At 46.5% G+C, this 15139-nt stretch overlaps 6 protein-coding genes across 6 annotated transcripts; all 6 read left to right on the top strand.

The window, feature by feature from the left end:
• Nucleotides 1-9: 9 nt before the first annotated feature.
• On the top strand, nucleotides 10-738 carry HD556DRAFT_11617 (uncharacterized protein). Its single transcript, XM_041296097.1, has 3 exons — nucleotides 10-245; nucleotides 300-427; nucleotides 476-738. Exons 1-3 carry the CDS (start codon nucleotides 105-107, stop codon nucleotides 600-602), a joined length of 396 nt encoding a protein of 131 aa, XP_041167543.1. The 5' UTR covers nucleotides 10-104; the 3' UTR covers nucleotides 603-738.
• A 2610-nt stretch (nucleotides 739-3348) lies between these two features.
• On the top strand, nucleotides 3349-3872 carry HD556DRAFT_1199329 (uncharacterized protein; the record flags this gene model as incomplete). Its single annotated transcript, XM_041296347.1, has 3 exons — nucleotides 3349-3491; nucleotides 3542-3760; nucleotides 3812-3872. Coding segments are annotated over 3 exons (423 nt in total), but the record flags the coding sequence as incomplete, so codon positions are not given.
• Nucleotides 3873-5248: 1376 nt separating this feature from the next.
• Nucleotides 5249-6162, top strand: HD556DRAFT_1223268 (uncharacterized protein; the record flags this gene model as incomplete). The annotated part of the gene is made up of 3 exons (XM_041296873.1): nucleotides 5249-5474; nucleotides 5530-5749; nucleotides 5799-6162. 3 exons carry the CDS (start codon nucleotides 5249-5251, stop codon nucleotides 6160-6162), a joined length of 810 nt encoding a protein of 269 aa, XP_041167545.1.
• A 54-nt stretch (nucleotides 6163-6216) lies between these two features.
• HD556DRAFT_1216838 (uncharacterized protein) lies at nucleotides 6217-6639 on the top strand (the record flags this gene model as incomplete). Its single annotated transcript, XM_041296703.1, has 1 exon — nucleotides 6217-6639. A coding segment is annotated over one exon (423 nt), but the record flags the coding sequence as incomplete, so codon positions are not given.
• Nucleotides 6640-7909: 1270 nt separating this feature from the next.
• Nucleotides 7910-8376, top strand: HD556DRAFT_1199499 (uncharacterized protein; the record flags this gene model as incomplete). Its single annotated transcript, XM_041296354.1, has 2 exons — nucleotides 7910-8158; nucleotides 8209-8376. Coding segments are annotated over 2 exons (417 nt in total), but the record flags the coding sequence as incomplete, so codon positions are not given.
• Nucleotides 8377-9483: 1107 nt separating this feature from the next.
• HD556DRAFT_1223307 (uncharacterized protein) lies at nucleotides 9484-11072 on the top strand (the record flags this gene model as incomplete). The annotated part of the gene is made up of 5 exons (XM_041296880.1): nucleotides 9484-9723; nucleotides 9774-9962; nucleotides 10023-10212; nucleotides 10261-10335; nucleotides 10387-11072. Coding segments are annotated over 5 exons (1380 nt in total), but the record flags the coding sequence as incomplete, so codon positions are not given.
• Nucleotides 11073-15139: the final 4067 nt, after the last annotated feature.

The following is a 15139-nucleotide window of genomic DNA, read 5'->3' on the forward strand; positions in this document are numbered from 1 at the left end:
GAGTGACGAAATGACTGAAAGGCAAGCTTTGCCGCAGTACTATTGATGGATGACATAAGCAATTAATAGGCGTCGTTCAGACTCTGTCCTTCGAATGTTGGAACATGGCAAGTACACCGGAATGGACTTCATTGCCAACTGTACTCTTCGACGGATTGTTACCCAAGCTCGCTATGGTGCTTGAGCTCACCCAAAAAGCAGAAGGGACTGCAACTCCTGTAGCCAAACAAGCACTGCTGCATGCGGTATGTCCTTTCCTACGGCAAGATCATTGAGTAGTTTGATCAGCGTCCTAGTAGACGAATGATTTCAAACATGCACTTACTCAGGCGAAAGATTATGCAAGCACACTTGCAGGAGGTGACCTCTTAGTGGAGGAGCAGGACAGTGTAGTCGCAATGCTCGAGATGCTGAAGCAGCACAAGCGGTGAGTTCCAAATCCTGTCTTGATTACGGAGAGCTAATTCACCACCAGGCAGCAATTAATACAATTTGCATTGGAGGTTGGATCTTTGTCTACTATCGCAATCTCCAATGTCAGTTCAAAGATGGAGATTGATTCTACTGCTTCAACCCCATTTGCTTCTGGTGGTCAATTATGATACAGGACTCAGGAAGCGCCGACTTTGTCGGCACAAACTTTGCTTGTCTTTGGCGGGTGCGATTTTATGCTCTTGAAGGTCTCTTTGATGTGCTGCTGGCCTGCCTTACTGTTTTTGCGTGGCACATTATATATGTAATTGCCCCTTATTTATCTTTTGCATAGCCATTGTCTTATTCTTTGTGTTGAAAAATTGAACTTATATTGGATGACTTCCCGCAGCATTTGGAATCCTAGATATTGTTTCAAATCTTATTTGTCAGAGCTTCGGCTCACAGTACATCAACATCTAGAAACATGTTTTGAACCGTAGGCCAAATGTATCTAGATTTGAATACACATTCTAAACTCAAACATGGTCCCATGGACAACGATGATGCTGATCTCTATCAACTATATCACATGCTTGAACTGGTGGAGGATGAGATAGACGACGAAGATGAATTCCGGAGGCATAGGATAGCTGTACTTGGTGCAGTCATTTTTTCAGGAGCTGAAGAATCACGATGCGAACGCCTTGCACGCCGACAAGCAAGAAGAACATACCTCATTCGAGGTGATCTACTTCCTAACCCCTGTGCCAATACACCCTGGCAAGCTTTGTACTTGGCTCATAATGACCGAGCTTTCATCACAACAATGGGGGTTCATGTGTTGGCATTTGATCACCTCCTTTCAGCAGGCTTCGCAACCATTTGGGACACCACACCTATTACCCGCGATGACATCCCAACTACTGCTGTTCCTCGAACTCATTGCCGTTCACTTGACTCTGCTGGGGCTTTGGGCCTCATCCTTCATTGGCTCAATTCCACCATGCATGAAGTCAGCCTGATGCAAATTTTTGCGTTAATCCCAACCACGGTCTCCCGCTATCTGAATTTCTCACTTGTGATACTCCTTCGTACTCTCAAATGCATTCCCGAAGGCATCATCCAATGGCCTGCAGGTGAAGAAGACTTTCAAGAATTAAATTATCTTGTCCCAGCACGTCATCCATTGTTGACTGGTGCTTTTGGAACACTCGACGGACTCAATCTACTGTAGAGATACGACACTAGGTTCGTCACAGGTCACAGCCCTTAACGAATCACCTGGCTATCCCAATTAGTAAGCCTTACTAGGCTTGGTACACACGTGCCGTGCCAACTATAATTAGGCTCGCTGTAGGACACGAGCTGGCGCTGGGCTCGTATCGAGCTATTTTACAGTACACGTCAAATACCCGTCACATGCTAATCACTTCCCGATGGTATCCGACGCTAACCCGCCAACCCGACGTTTAGGCTGCATTGGACCCGATGTTTTCCCGCGCACTTGTCCTATCCGTGTCCCGTCCTGTCTTGCTAGCCCCACTAGGTGTGTAGTTCATTATTTCACACATTACTCACGTCGTAGCAAGCACTATTACATGTTTTCCCATAGTCCGCAGCGCCTCATGTTTATTTACATGTACTTCGGATCCGAAATACTCCGCCACTACTTTTGCCTACGGGTTCTGCATTTCTACGTACTTACATATATATTGGACTGACCTTGAGCATTATTCATCATCCAAGTAGAGGGGAGCAGTTCCCCGATGCTTAGTGGTCAAACCCGATATTTCGTAGTTCTTAGTTGACATTGCGAATATCATCGTTCCTTCACCGCCCGTATCAGTCATTGTTATTATTGCGCACACCGCTCGCTCTTCCGACGCTCGCTATAGCGTTACTATTAGTTTCCGACACCCCGAACCCGAACCCGAAAATCTGAAACCCCGAAAACATCGGACCCGACGCTTTTGCATCGGACATCGTAATTATACCTTTGGACATTGTTTCCCGCGCTCGGACTATTGACCCCACATCACTCACTTACCCCCAAGACTATTCCCAGACCGCAGACCCCTGGGTCGAACGCACTTGTCAGGCAAGTATAGCAGACTAGGCAGTGCAAAGACCACAACACAAATATATCAGTTTGGAGCCATCTTCGTATAGCCCCACTCAGTATTGTTGTTTCTACATCGCCTGTAGTTAAATCCCAATACCAGCAATGAATATTGCCCTAAATCATATTTTACCTCTAGTACTGTATTATCACAGCCGCTAAATATATCCGGCAAGGTACGTGTTTACCACACTTACTAATTAGGGTAGCCAGCGCTCTCTGCAGCGCCATTCCCGCCATTCCTGCCATTCCGGCAGTTTCTGTTCCAGGTCCGTTTCCCAATGAGGGTTCTGTTTGGGCAAGGGGCGCTCCCACGCCCCTTGCTCCTTACCTTTACGCCACCGCCCACACTGGCCAGGACAGCACCTGCACACCATGTCCTGCGACGCAGGCTCTCTCGAGAGTCTCAGGTTCAGAGGCCTCTTGGTTCTATGCATCTCCTGTCATTCCGGCAGCTTCCGTCTTAGGCCCTTTTTCAACTAGGCCCTGTTTGAGCAAGGGGCATTCTCACGCCCCTTGCTCCTTACCTTCATAGCACCGCCTACAGTGGCCAGGACAGCATCAACGCACAATGTCTCGTGGTGGAGTCCCTCTCAGGCTCAATGGGCTTTCAAAATCAGTTGTATCGCACAATTTCAGAGGGCGTCATCGCCAAACACGCATCCTTATGGCTGGCAAGCAGTTTCAGCGTGTAGCTGATACAGATGCTATGCGTCGCACTGAGATTCAAGGTTAGTGCTCATCTTCTGAGTTTCAAGATAGTGTTCACAGTTTTTTTAGAGATGTCAACAGAAGATCGCGATATGGTGGAGAATATGATGGTAGACCATGGAATGGATTCCGAGGTGCTCCCATACACAGCACCCCCTGGAGAGGAAGGCTTGGAGTTTAGTCATGCGGGCGGAGAACATGAAGCTTTTGAAGGTCTTGCAAGCCAAATTGCTGAGATCAGCGGCTGGTGAGTTTATTTACCTATCTGCGCTTGCTTAGTCTCACCCCACATAATAGTCGCTATACAGATCACCGCACATGCCATGACCATACAGAAAATCAGATGGCTCACTGGGATATTCAAATAGGTCACCTTGTGGATGCTTATCTCGACTATCGCTCTCGCTCTGCTGAGAATGGCATGCCAACCTTCAATGAACCACTCATGGCGCCATCTTCAAGTGATACTCAGTGCCTTTCGCTAAGTAATATCGAACTTGTAGATCTTTTTCATATGTATGATGGACTTCACCCTGCTATCAATGCTAATTTATTTTCAGAGCGAAGCCGCTCATCGCCTCAATCTTTGTTGTCTCACAAGTACCCTAACGAGACCCTGATTTATCATGGCTACATTGGGTGTGCGCCAATGTATCCCACGGTTGCAATATCTGTTGAGTTCGGTCGTATCGGATGCTTCGGACGACGCCACGTAGTACGAGTGCGACCGTTTGACAGAGGCATGAGAGAAGAGACGTTGAGTGTCACTCGACGTCTAGATACCAATGTTTCACTTTATCATTCTCCTTACAACGCTAATATACGTATCACATCAGTTTTACCTTATAAACTTCGTAGATATCGAACGAACATCTCAGTCCCAAAATATAGACTGAGATGTGAGTTGTTACTTTCGAACTTACTTTAGAACGCGCACTGATTCAAACGAGTAGATATTGTCCCTATCTACTAGGTACTGTACATGGACTTAGAGTCCCAAAATATAGACTGAGATATATTGTCCCTATCTACTAGCTCCCTCCCGATCCGCTCGCCTCGAACCTCTAAAATATCCTTACGCACTCTTGCTGCCTACCACCAAATTCATCGAATGTGTCCTCGTTTCAGCATCCAAGCTCAATGCAAAGCTCTGTGTTTTCTTCATGATGTAAGTGCATGGCTCATCTGGTGAACCATCTTACGATGGGCATTTAATAGATTCCTTATCGGCCATACTTGTGCATGCAATTTTCGGCTGCATATGACATATACCTCGAAATCGCTCACATTGTCGATAAGCGTCTCCGGGCAGCCCTGAATCACGACACGCCTAACTGGCATTTACTCAATTCCTGTCCGGCATGTTTCTATAAGCTCTAGGATGAGCCCACACTTGAGTTTGACTGGCTCGTCTCAATAGATGGCAACAATAGCTTGAAACACTGGGATTCCGCTATATATGGTACAACTGCATGCATGGATTCTCGCAAGGCACGTTCCGACTACTGGATTGGACCCACGGCTGTAGACCAATTCAAGGGTGAAGTTAAAGCTCAGGGAGTAAGTCTTTTCTTCTGATGTTATCACTGCCTGATGATGTCATACAGGACTCAAGTCTAGATGATTGGGGAGATGAACCCATCAAGACTAACCTGGGCTCACTCACTTGCGTTAGTCGCTGGCGAAATGCCGGACCCGAAACATGCAAGAAGATGTTTTCAGTCTTCCACGAATCAGGCATTTTTATTGCTGCCTGCCGTCATCGTTTCGTACTCCTGGCCTGCGACATGATCCAAAGCGGAGAACTGTAATTCACTCTTGCCGTCAATTAATTTGGCACTGACTTGATTTGATAGAGCTAAATATCCCCTCACGCTCATCGATAAGCTTCTTATGGTTTACGGGAAGAATGGAGCTTGTGCTTACGACATCGGCTGCGCGTTCTCCAAGACCTTAATGAATAGCTCCTTAGGCCCGCGAGCATTAGACTTGAATTTTCGGATGATGGTTGGCGCGTTTCACGGCCATGCACACAACCGCAAATGCCAGTTGGTCTGGCATCCAACATATATTTTGGGCACTGGACACAGTGAGGGTGAAGGGTGCGAGCACATATTTTCCGCCTCAAATGAGCTCGCTCGTAGCACTAGACATGCAAGCCCGTTCCACCGGCACCAAACTATCGAAGAACACTTTGCTTTTTGGGATGCTGACAAGTATGCTGTGCTTTGTGCGTAATTTCTTTAAGGACCTAATATTCGATTATGAAACTGATATTTCGTCAGCCAATTTTTTATCAAATCATTACCGAGAAGCCACCAAACAGATCAGTGTGCTCATGGCTGAACTAGCGATCATTCAATCTGAGCTTGGTCTTACTGATGCCGACTTCCCTCGCTTCCTCAAGGAAGAACATGATTATCTTGATGGTTTGAAGCAGCCACCTGAAAAAGATCGCCTCTCTGTTCGGTACATTGAGGTGCTCGATGAACTTGCTGAATGGAGGTAATGATAACTATTTTGTTGATATGTGGCCCTGACACTAATTTATTAGGGCTGATTGGGACTTAGCACACGAAGCTGCTAACAGTTCCCTCACTGCAATTGCAGCCGGTAACCTGGAGCAGATAAACAACGCACTTTCGCAAGCTCGTATTCGGGTCGACTCTTCATATGCTAAATTACAGCATGCCGAGGCATTGGTTGCGCACGTAGAAGCTCTCTTGGCTGTTGATGCACGATGGGAGATTGGTGGCCAGGAGTATAACCATTTTAAGGAGGAAGTATCTCTCAGCAAGTATCGCAGTGCGCTAGATGACCTGGAGCGTCTGGTTGTTATGAGGTTATTTGAACTTTCGAAGTTGTCATTGTCCAGCACAGGTGTTTGTTTATTGCAAATCACACATTCAGTGAGCTAACATTTTTTAGGGTATAAACTACGTCAACAACTCAGCAAAGCGCTACAACGGTGATCAGAAGCTATTCGGAATGCCATCAACCGCTACAATGTCCAAGCTGTCGCTTTAAATCCACTGCGACAGAAGGTATCTTGGAAAGACATCGCTGACTACAGTTTCCTTGGCGAATTCGATCTGCTGCGCCATTCTCGTACTGATATTCGAAATAGTGACTGGGCAACACCTGCTCATCGAGAGGCGACCACCAAATATTTCAAGCTTTGTCGAGCTCGCGAAGAAATTACTCGGCTCAACGTCGAAGTTCGCCGTCTGCGTATGGCAATTCATGATGAAGAACTCCATACCTCTACTGTCATACAAGATCTTTATGTTTCGAACCCACAGTTGGGGAATGAGCTTCGACGCCAGTGGCGTTCATGTATGGCCATCAATGCTATTCATTCTTTTCGCTTAGATCGCATTCCTGGATTTTCAGGAACGAGAGGTGTTGGTGTCCGCCTTAATCAGTTCACATCGTCTAGCAATGATAATGCAGATTCAGCCTGTCCTACCTGTCCTGGTACGTTTTGTGCAAGTGTTCGTTATTTGATGTTTTGAAACTAATTATATCGCAGTGCAACGAGACATCATTGATGATGTGCATGATATCATCGCTTCCGATATTGACCTAGATGCTGAAGAGAATGATTCATTGACGCAGGACATGGCCGACTATCTACAATCCATTAACGATTAACATTTATCTCGTGATCTACAGCACTCTGCTATGTATGTAATAACACTTCTGATAATAATAATCATGCTTCAGAACAGCGAGAGTGGTTGTCTGAAAGCTACCCTGCTCAAACATTAATCTACTTTAGAACAGCAAGAGCGGCGGTCTGAAAGCTACCCTGCTTGAACTTTAGAATAGCGAGAGGCGGGCTTACTTACATAGAATCAGCTTTAGAACAGCAAGAGCGGCGGTCTGAAAGCTACCCTGCTTGAACTTTAGAATAGTGAGAGGTGGGCTTACTTACATAGAATCAGCTTTAGAACAGCAAGAGCGGCGGTCTGAAAGCTACCCTGCTTGAACTTTAGAATAGCGAGAGGTGGGCTTACTTACATAGAATCAGCTTGAGAACAGCAAGAGCGGCGGTCTGAAAGCTACCCTGCTTGAACTTTAGAATAGCAAGAAATGGGCTTACTTACATAGAATCAGCTTGAGAACAGCAAGAGCGGCGGTCTGAAAGCTACCCTGCTTGAGCATGAGATTTACATGAGGGTTAATGTATATATAGTGATTGAGGCAGGCTTACTTACATAGAATCAGCTTCATAGAACATCAGGAGCGGCGGTCTGAAAGCTACCCTGCTTGAACATCAATCTACTCTAGAATAGCAAGAGCGGTGGTCTGAAAGTTACCCTGCTTGAACTTGAGAATAGCGAGAGTAATGGTCTGAAAGCTACTCTACTTGGACCTGATACTTACATGAGTGTTAATATGTCTAGTAATTGAGGCGCCAGGCTTGCTTACATGACCGCTGTCAATACATCAATGTTTACCAAAACCTTTCTGATGGTAGGATGAACACTCCTATTATGTGTTATTAAATAGCCTTTGCTAGCGCCTTTGACCTTTACGTTCAAACTACAGCAGTCTGTTTTCAACATCATGGTCATTACTCCCCCCAAGGCAAAACCACAGCCATCCGCACAAAAATTATCGCCAATGGAGACGCTCACACTAGTACCGGGATCTGGTCATTTCACAATGTCTAGTCTAGCTGCTCTCCATGCATCGCCATTTGCACAAGGCTTCAGCAACAATGAACGTCAAGCGGCTGGAAGGGCATTGTTTAGGCATGACACGCACATTGATGGTGCTCATTATCACGCTAGGAAACTTGGTGGTCTTCACCCGGCATATGCTGCATTCAATCAGACCAATGGTAAAGAGAGGACTCTCACTCATGTTGAACTAGTTGAGGCTGCACTCCGGGATCTTTTTGATGCAGTAAGTTTAGACTTTCATACATTCTTTCTAAAATTTCTTAAATTATTCAGGTAACCATGCAAGACCATATCAATGGCGGAATCTCTCTCCTCATTCGATGCCCAGGCTCTGAAGTGTCTTCAACAACCTTGCCTGAGGAACTTGCTCTCGACCTCTACATCACACCCCGTGAACTTCAAGAAACACCACAGTGCATCGGTGGAGACGTCGCTACCTTAGTACAGGCTTTTGCTGCAGAATTTGCGCTACCTCATCTTCAATGCTTTTCCAAGCGTTGTGCTGTCGAAGGCATCAAACCACCTAAGCGCTGTAAGTCAATTGATTTTCATATACTAATCTCACTGCTAACATAATTCTGAAGTTCCTGCTGCGCATATCAATACTCACGGTCTACAATACCTTCCTGCACCCATGGATGCTGCTGGAGCCCATATTCAGTGCTCTGCGCAATCACCGCAAGCTTTTTCCAATGACTTCGAAGTTCAAGCTCAGTCAAAGACTCCAACCAACATCCCATCTGCGGCCATTTGTCAGGGAGTGGAATTGGCTATCAGCACTGCGAAAAAACCAACAGCACATTCCCAGCGGATTCGTCAACGTCGATTCGCAGATGTATTTGTCCCTGGAGACAACAGCGCAGGCCCGCTTTTTTCGGGTCAGGAACTTAGCCACGATGAGCCAAGGTTTGGCCCTGCACTTATTAGCATTGGAGTAAATACCGATGTGGCACTTGATCGGCTCGGTTTGGGGGATCAAATTTTGCTTAGATTGCGAACCTTAATTGGAACTACCCGCAGTAGCCGATGGGAGGTAGTGTTTAGGTTGCCAAAGTTGAACCTTACTTACGAACAGGCTGCTATCCTGTCGAAGGCTCTGCTTGCTGACCTTCAAGTTCAACCCGAGGTTGTCAAGGTTGGTGTTTTTTTATACTATTTCAAACTGTTCAATCCATGCTAACTCTTTTGGTGTTAGTATGATCCATCATATTCGGTACTGACACTCATTCTCAAGGTCCTTGGAATTCTAGTCTTTGTATGTGCGCTTTACTTCTTTGGATTAGTGTTCTTGTAGATCTTAGAATCCGTTTATGTCAGTCTGAATATGCGTGTCCGTCTACCCTGAACCTGCCGTCCACAGCCTCGAAATTTATTTATTTATTCATGGTGTGTTAAATATCTTAGCTTGGATGCAAACTAGTGCTTACGCCATTGCAGCAAACAATGGTCTCTCAGTCGTTTCATGTCGTCAAGAGCGTCTCTGCAGGTCGGCACATTCAACTGCCACCTCGTACTCGTCCCAAGGTTGTTTTAAGCAAAGAAGTGTGAGCTGCGCTCAAACACAGCCAACAGGAGAAGTCTCGTCAATTCAGAGACACCCTCGATGACGCCTGGAACCAGCTTGATGAGGCCATAAAGACCATTGCTGTGTCTCACCACAAAAGTGTACGCCGCGTGCAAAATGACTTGTATATTGGTCGTGGTTTGCTTCGCTCCAGGTGTTCTAAGCTGAATGCATGGAATGCGTTCTGCTGGAAGAAAAACCAAGAGACCGAGAACCATAAGCTTGTTTGACTCGTTACACACACTTACTAACACATTTTTTGACAGGTAACCAGGGCCGAGGGGCACTTGAATCACTCATCCACGAACATCGGGATGAATACCTTCGACTTTCGAAGGATGAGCAAGACAATATCCTTGCAGAGTATGCCGATTGGAAAACGACAAAGGTTACTGGCCTCCGTGTCTCAACAAAGTCCAAGATAAATGACATTACTCAAACTCTCAAAGCTGTCGAAAATGAGGTGCGTCCTTCATCCATTTGACTTTCAAGCTTACTGATACCTAATCCATACTACTGCTAGCTCAACAGCCTCAATTGTCGCACGGGTGCAGAGACCATTCTGTATATGACACGTGGCTCTACAGATCTCCCTCTGCGAGGCATCGCCTTTGCCACTGAAGGTGTCCAACACTTCATGAATTCTGTCATGGGGATCGACAATCAAGATCTAGTCAGCAAGATGGAAGGTTTTGCAGTGCAAGGGATGAAAGGTTTGAATGTTCATTATTATTTTTTGCCTACTGACTTGTTACATTTAGGCGCTGCTACAAATCACAAACAACAAGTCTCCGAAATTCGCTCGAAAACTCGTGATATCATCAACACCAAACTACGTCAGTTTTTTCTAGTCTTCTGCAAGGTATTTGACTCATGTGCGTTGATAGAACTCGTCACTGGTGATCCCGATGCCAGGATGCAGTGGACACATTATTTTCGTAATGTTGTTCAGCGCTATCAAGTCGCCATTGAGGGCTGGCCAGACAACATTCCATTCGCTAACCTTAGTCAAGTCTCGAGTGCACGTCCCGACCTCGAGATGCTTTACTCAAAGTGGGAGTCAAAACAAATCAAATGGAAGGTACTAACTGATGAGGAGTTCGAGGAACTTTATTCAAAACGCCAGGGGCAGATTGACAGAGGCGAGATCGTTGATCACCATCGGCGAACTCGTTCTGACAAAGGAAAGAAGCGCAAAGGGCTCGCAGCTGCCACGAACCCAAATCGCCGCAAAAAGTACAAGAGTTCTGAGACCATCGAGGACAATGATTGCACTGATGAAGAGCGCGAGCATGGGGATGAAGAACGAGACGAGCCTGTTGATGAGCCTGTTCGTCAATTTTCCACACCGGCAGCTGCTCGTGCTGCTAATCAACCCTCTACATTTGATCTGGCTAATACCTCTACTAGTTTGCAGTTGCCAGGTTCTGATGTCCCTTCCCCTTCCAATGCTCCAGACGCATCAGATTTCAACTTTTATATTCCTAGAGACTCCGATGTATCGACTTTCCCTCAGTTTGACTCTGATGCTATGTTAGCAACCTTAGATAGGATGTTCGGTCCTGCACCTTAGATTTTCCTACTGTGTATCACTTGTTCAAGTTCAATGTTTTGTCTCACACTTCGTCATATTAACATATACAGGTTATATTTGCATAACTACAATCAAGTTCATGAGGCTGAGGGAATCGTGCGGGAGCGCTTCAAAATCCATTCCATAGTCTACCATCAAGCAAGGGGCGTCAGAAGTAAATGTAAGACTCATTGAGCACGTCCGACCTATCAAACTGATAAGTGGTTTGAACGACTTCGTTTGAATTATGCACTCACATTCAAAATATGTATAATTCGGTGGTGATCACGCCAATGAGGATAAATGACTTTTGCCAAGCGCGATAGTAGGGCAGGTTGCAGTATCCACGTCGACACTGTAAACGTTGCAAACGTGGAGGGTGGTAATGGGGAGGAGAATGCTTGATGGGAGCGCGATAGTAGGGCAGGTTGCAGTATCCATGTCAGCACTGTAAACATCGCAGATGTAGAGGGTGGTAATGGGGAGGAGAATGCTTGATGGGAGCGCAATAGTAGGGCAGGTTGCGGTATCCACGTTGGCACTGTAAATGTTGCAAACATAGAGGGTGGTAATGGTGAGGAAAATGCTTCTTGATAGTCTGTAGACAGAGGCCTAGGGACTGCGCCATGAGATGTCGTGTGTTGATGCTGTCCTGGTCAGCCTAAGACGGAAGCTGCCAGAATGACAGGAGATGCATAGAACTGAGAGGCCTCTGAGCCTGAGACTCTCGAGAGAGCCTGTGTCGCAGGACATGGTGTGCAGGTGCTGTCCTGGCCAGTGTGGGCGGCGGCGTAAAGGTAAGGAGCAAGGGGCGTGGGAGCGCCCCTTGCCCAAACAGAACCCTCATTGGGAAATGGACCTGGAACAGAAACTGCCGGAATGGCGGGAATGGCGGGAATGGCGCTGCAGAGAGCGCTGGTTACCCTAATTAGTAAGTGTGGTAAACACATACCTTGCCGGATATATTTAGTGGCTGTGATAATACAGTACTAGAGGTAAAATATGATTTAGGGCAATATTTATTGCTGGTGTTGGGATTTAACTACAGGCAAGCCTAATTATAGTTGGCACGGCACATGTGTACCAAGCCTAGTAAGGCTTACTAATTGGGATAGCCAGGTGTAACGAATCGAATCTATTTAGTGTGACTGTCACACAAATTTTTGGTGGGATGAAGCTAATTTGTGACATACGGAAAAAAAAACATAGGTTGTGCGCTAATGGGACCAGAAATCATCATACATCGAATTTGCGATGCGTCTACGCTTTCCACGCCCATAATCAACCTTCGGAACACTGTTCGAGCCACTCTCCACATCTTCGGCAGTAATGTCACCCACATCATAGACTTCGGAGTGGTTTGAACACAGAAGTCCGCCATCTGCATCAATACGGCAGTCAGAACGGACATGTTCACCCCCAGAAGCCATATGGTCAAGAAGTGCATCCATTGGCACGTCACTGGCATCAAGGTCATGCTCGCTAGCATCGTTGAAGGGGGATTCAACTCCAATAGTATCAGTGGCCTCGTCCTCTGACTCGGAGTCTGTTGCCTGGTTGACGCTGACAGTCTTGTACTGAGCGGTAGCAATCCTTGTCCATCCAGCTGGATCATTCTTCTGAACATCACGTAAATATTGCAACGCCTCTCGACTTGCGAGGCTCGCGAATGAGAGATTGAAATTCTCCCCGGCCTTACACATGAAAAATGCCTTGAAAACATGATTTAGCTCCGTGCATCAAGATTTGACAGTGCGAGAAAATGAGAAACAAACCTGCTTTACAAGCTCGGGCTTGTTTATAGCGTGATATCCATTTATTACCCACCGCAATGACTGATCACGAAGGGTGCCAATTGTTGTGTCGAGTTGGATGAGTGATGCAGACCTGTCTTGGGCGAGTCAAACAAGAGACTCGTTGACTATATCAGCATGCTGTGTCTGTTTGACTGCAAGTTTGAATGGTCGTTGAATACCGACGTCACATGGCTGACCAACACCAGTGCAGCCCCCAGGGACAAAGCGGTATTTGATCCAAGGGTAGGTCATATCCATCCACATGCGAAATTGAATTGATCTGTGCACACTCCACACATCGAGGTGCAAAATACACTCCTGGTCAGCCGGTGCATTGAGTAACACTTTCTGCTCCTCCCAGTAAGGCACCAGAATGTCGTTAACATACTCGCACATGAGGGGAAATGTTGACCAGTATGTGTGTGTACTTGAGTATGAGATTTTGAACTTGAGTTCCATCGCTTCCTTGTATTGCGGAGTAGACTTTGAAGGAATAGAGCGTGAAGTTTTCCCCTCATAGATCAGTTGCAAGGGGAGGGCATGACCTCCAGCAGATATTCCGTTGACGACAGTGAACACTCGTTTTTCTTCCTGCCCGATCACGGAGACTTGCTTTGAGCCAATTGTTTCAAAAGTTGAGGTGTTTGCTGGCTGATAGACAATATTCGTCTGGTCGATATTGACAATCAATGCAGCATCGAAGATTGCGCAGTCACGAATTGTGAGTGTTAAACGGAGGAACTGATCAAGGAGAAGCTGATCAACATTTGGTGGTGTTTTTTGTGCTGCACGTGTTGCCCTGCGGAAGCTCCAATTGAGATGCTCAGCGAGAAACTCCTTCACCCAACTCTCCGTGCAGCGGAAGCGAGAACCGTCCTTGGCGACATGCTCGAAAATATCAAGAACGGAGTGTTGCAGGTGTGCAAGGATGATACCACGGCAGCGGAGAGTGTCCAATGCAACACCAACTAGATGGAGAGACTGAAGGTCGTCGATGATCAATTTGACAACATTGGGATAGGAGGATAGAATATGTTTCTGTGTGTTTTGTTACATGGGCAGGCTGCGTCGCTGAACACAAGCAAGAGTTGCTGCGCTCCAAACAGCTTTGTCACCAGAGCGGTTGATCCATGTTCCAACTACCTGCGGAGTCAATGTCCGGAATCGTGCAAAGTCCCTCTGCTGAAGATCACGCACAATCTCTATGGGAGACATGCCAATCCCCACTCGAACAGCAGCTTCAGCAATAGTAGCCCATAACAAGGGGTGTTGCCAGTTGACACAAACTGCAACAGTGTCCTCATGCTTCCTTTTGCGTCCAGGTTGAACACCAGGTTTATGCACCCTCGCATCTCTTCGAATCTCGTGATATGGGCGAGACACCTCAGCAAGATCTGTCATTGGGAGGGCAGGAGCGATGTCGGATGCATGATTTGTAGTGGCCTTCTTCATAGCCTTTTCACGGGCACGTTGGATTTGTTTCCGCTCCCTATTTCCCTCACATCGGCATATATCTCTTTCTACTCCTTCAACACGAACCCTATGGGCATCCCGCTCGCGACTCTCTAGCTCCCAAGAGAAAGGAGTCCATGCTGATTTGAGATGCTCCTTGTGTGTCATAGTTGGAAAGTACTTGAACAAACAAACAGATTTTTCCTCTTCGCGAACCCTAAGATTCAAGGAAACACATTCTGAGCTAGATGTTGTTGGCGGAGGGGAGGGGCTTGTTGCTGGTACCGGACTGGGATATGATGGAGGACATGATGAAAATTCGACGCTGAAATCGCTAGTGTCATCTGCGAAAGAGCTCTCTGAAGACTCAGAAAGTAATTCCTCAGACTGTTATGAGGAAATGAGTTTTTCGAGTCGTAAAAACACAGTAAAAACGAACCTCGAAGTGGCTCTTTGTCAACATCAAAAACTCCTCCATGCGAAGACGATATTTCGAGTCATCGGTGAACAGCGGGTGGTGTCTGAAGACAGCATACTTGATGGTATTGAGAGCCGCGATTGCACATGAAAAGGAGTCTGTCTGCTCCCCATGAGACAAGGATCCTTTGCCAAATGGTGCGAAACCGTGGTTTTTCAACCAGCGGCGGATAGTATCAACATATGAACTAGGCATGGACCATCCAAGTGAGTCGCCATACAAGATCATCCGTGTGCAAGCATCCACGCTAACAATGGCCCAATAGACATTGGCAACATTGACAGGGAAAATGACGCGCTGTATGGTGCCATCGTGAAGCGAGTCTCCGAGGTAATGCAGCC

This window comes from Suillus plorans (assembly GCF_016647745.1).
Source record: "Suillus plorans strain S12 chromosome Unknown HD556scaffold_1, whole genome shotgun sequence".
Classification (NCBI taxonomy): Eukaryota; Fungi; Basidiomycota; class Agaricomycetes; order Boletales; family Suillaceae; genus Suillus; species Suillus plorans.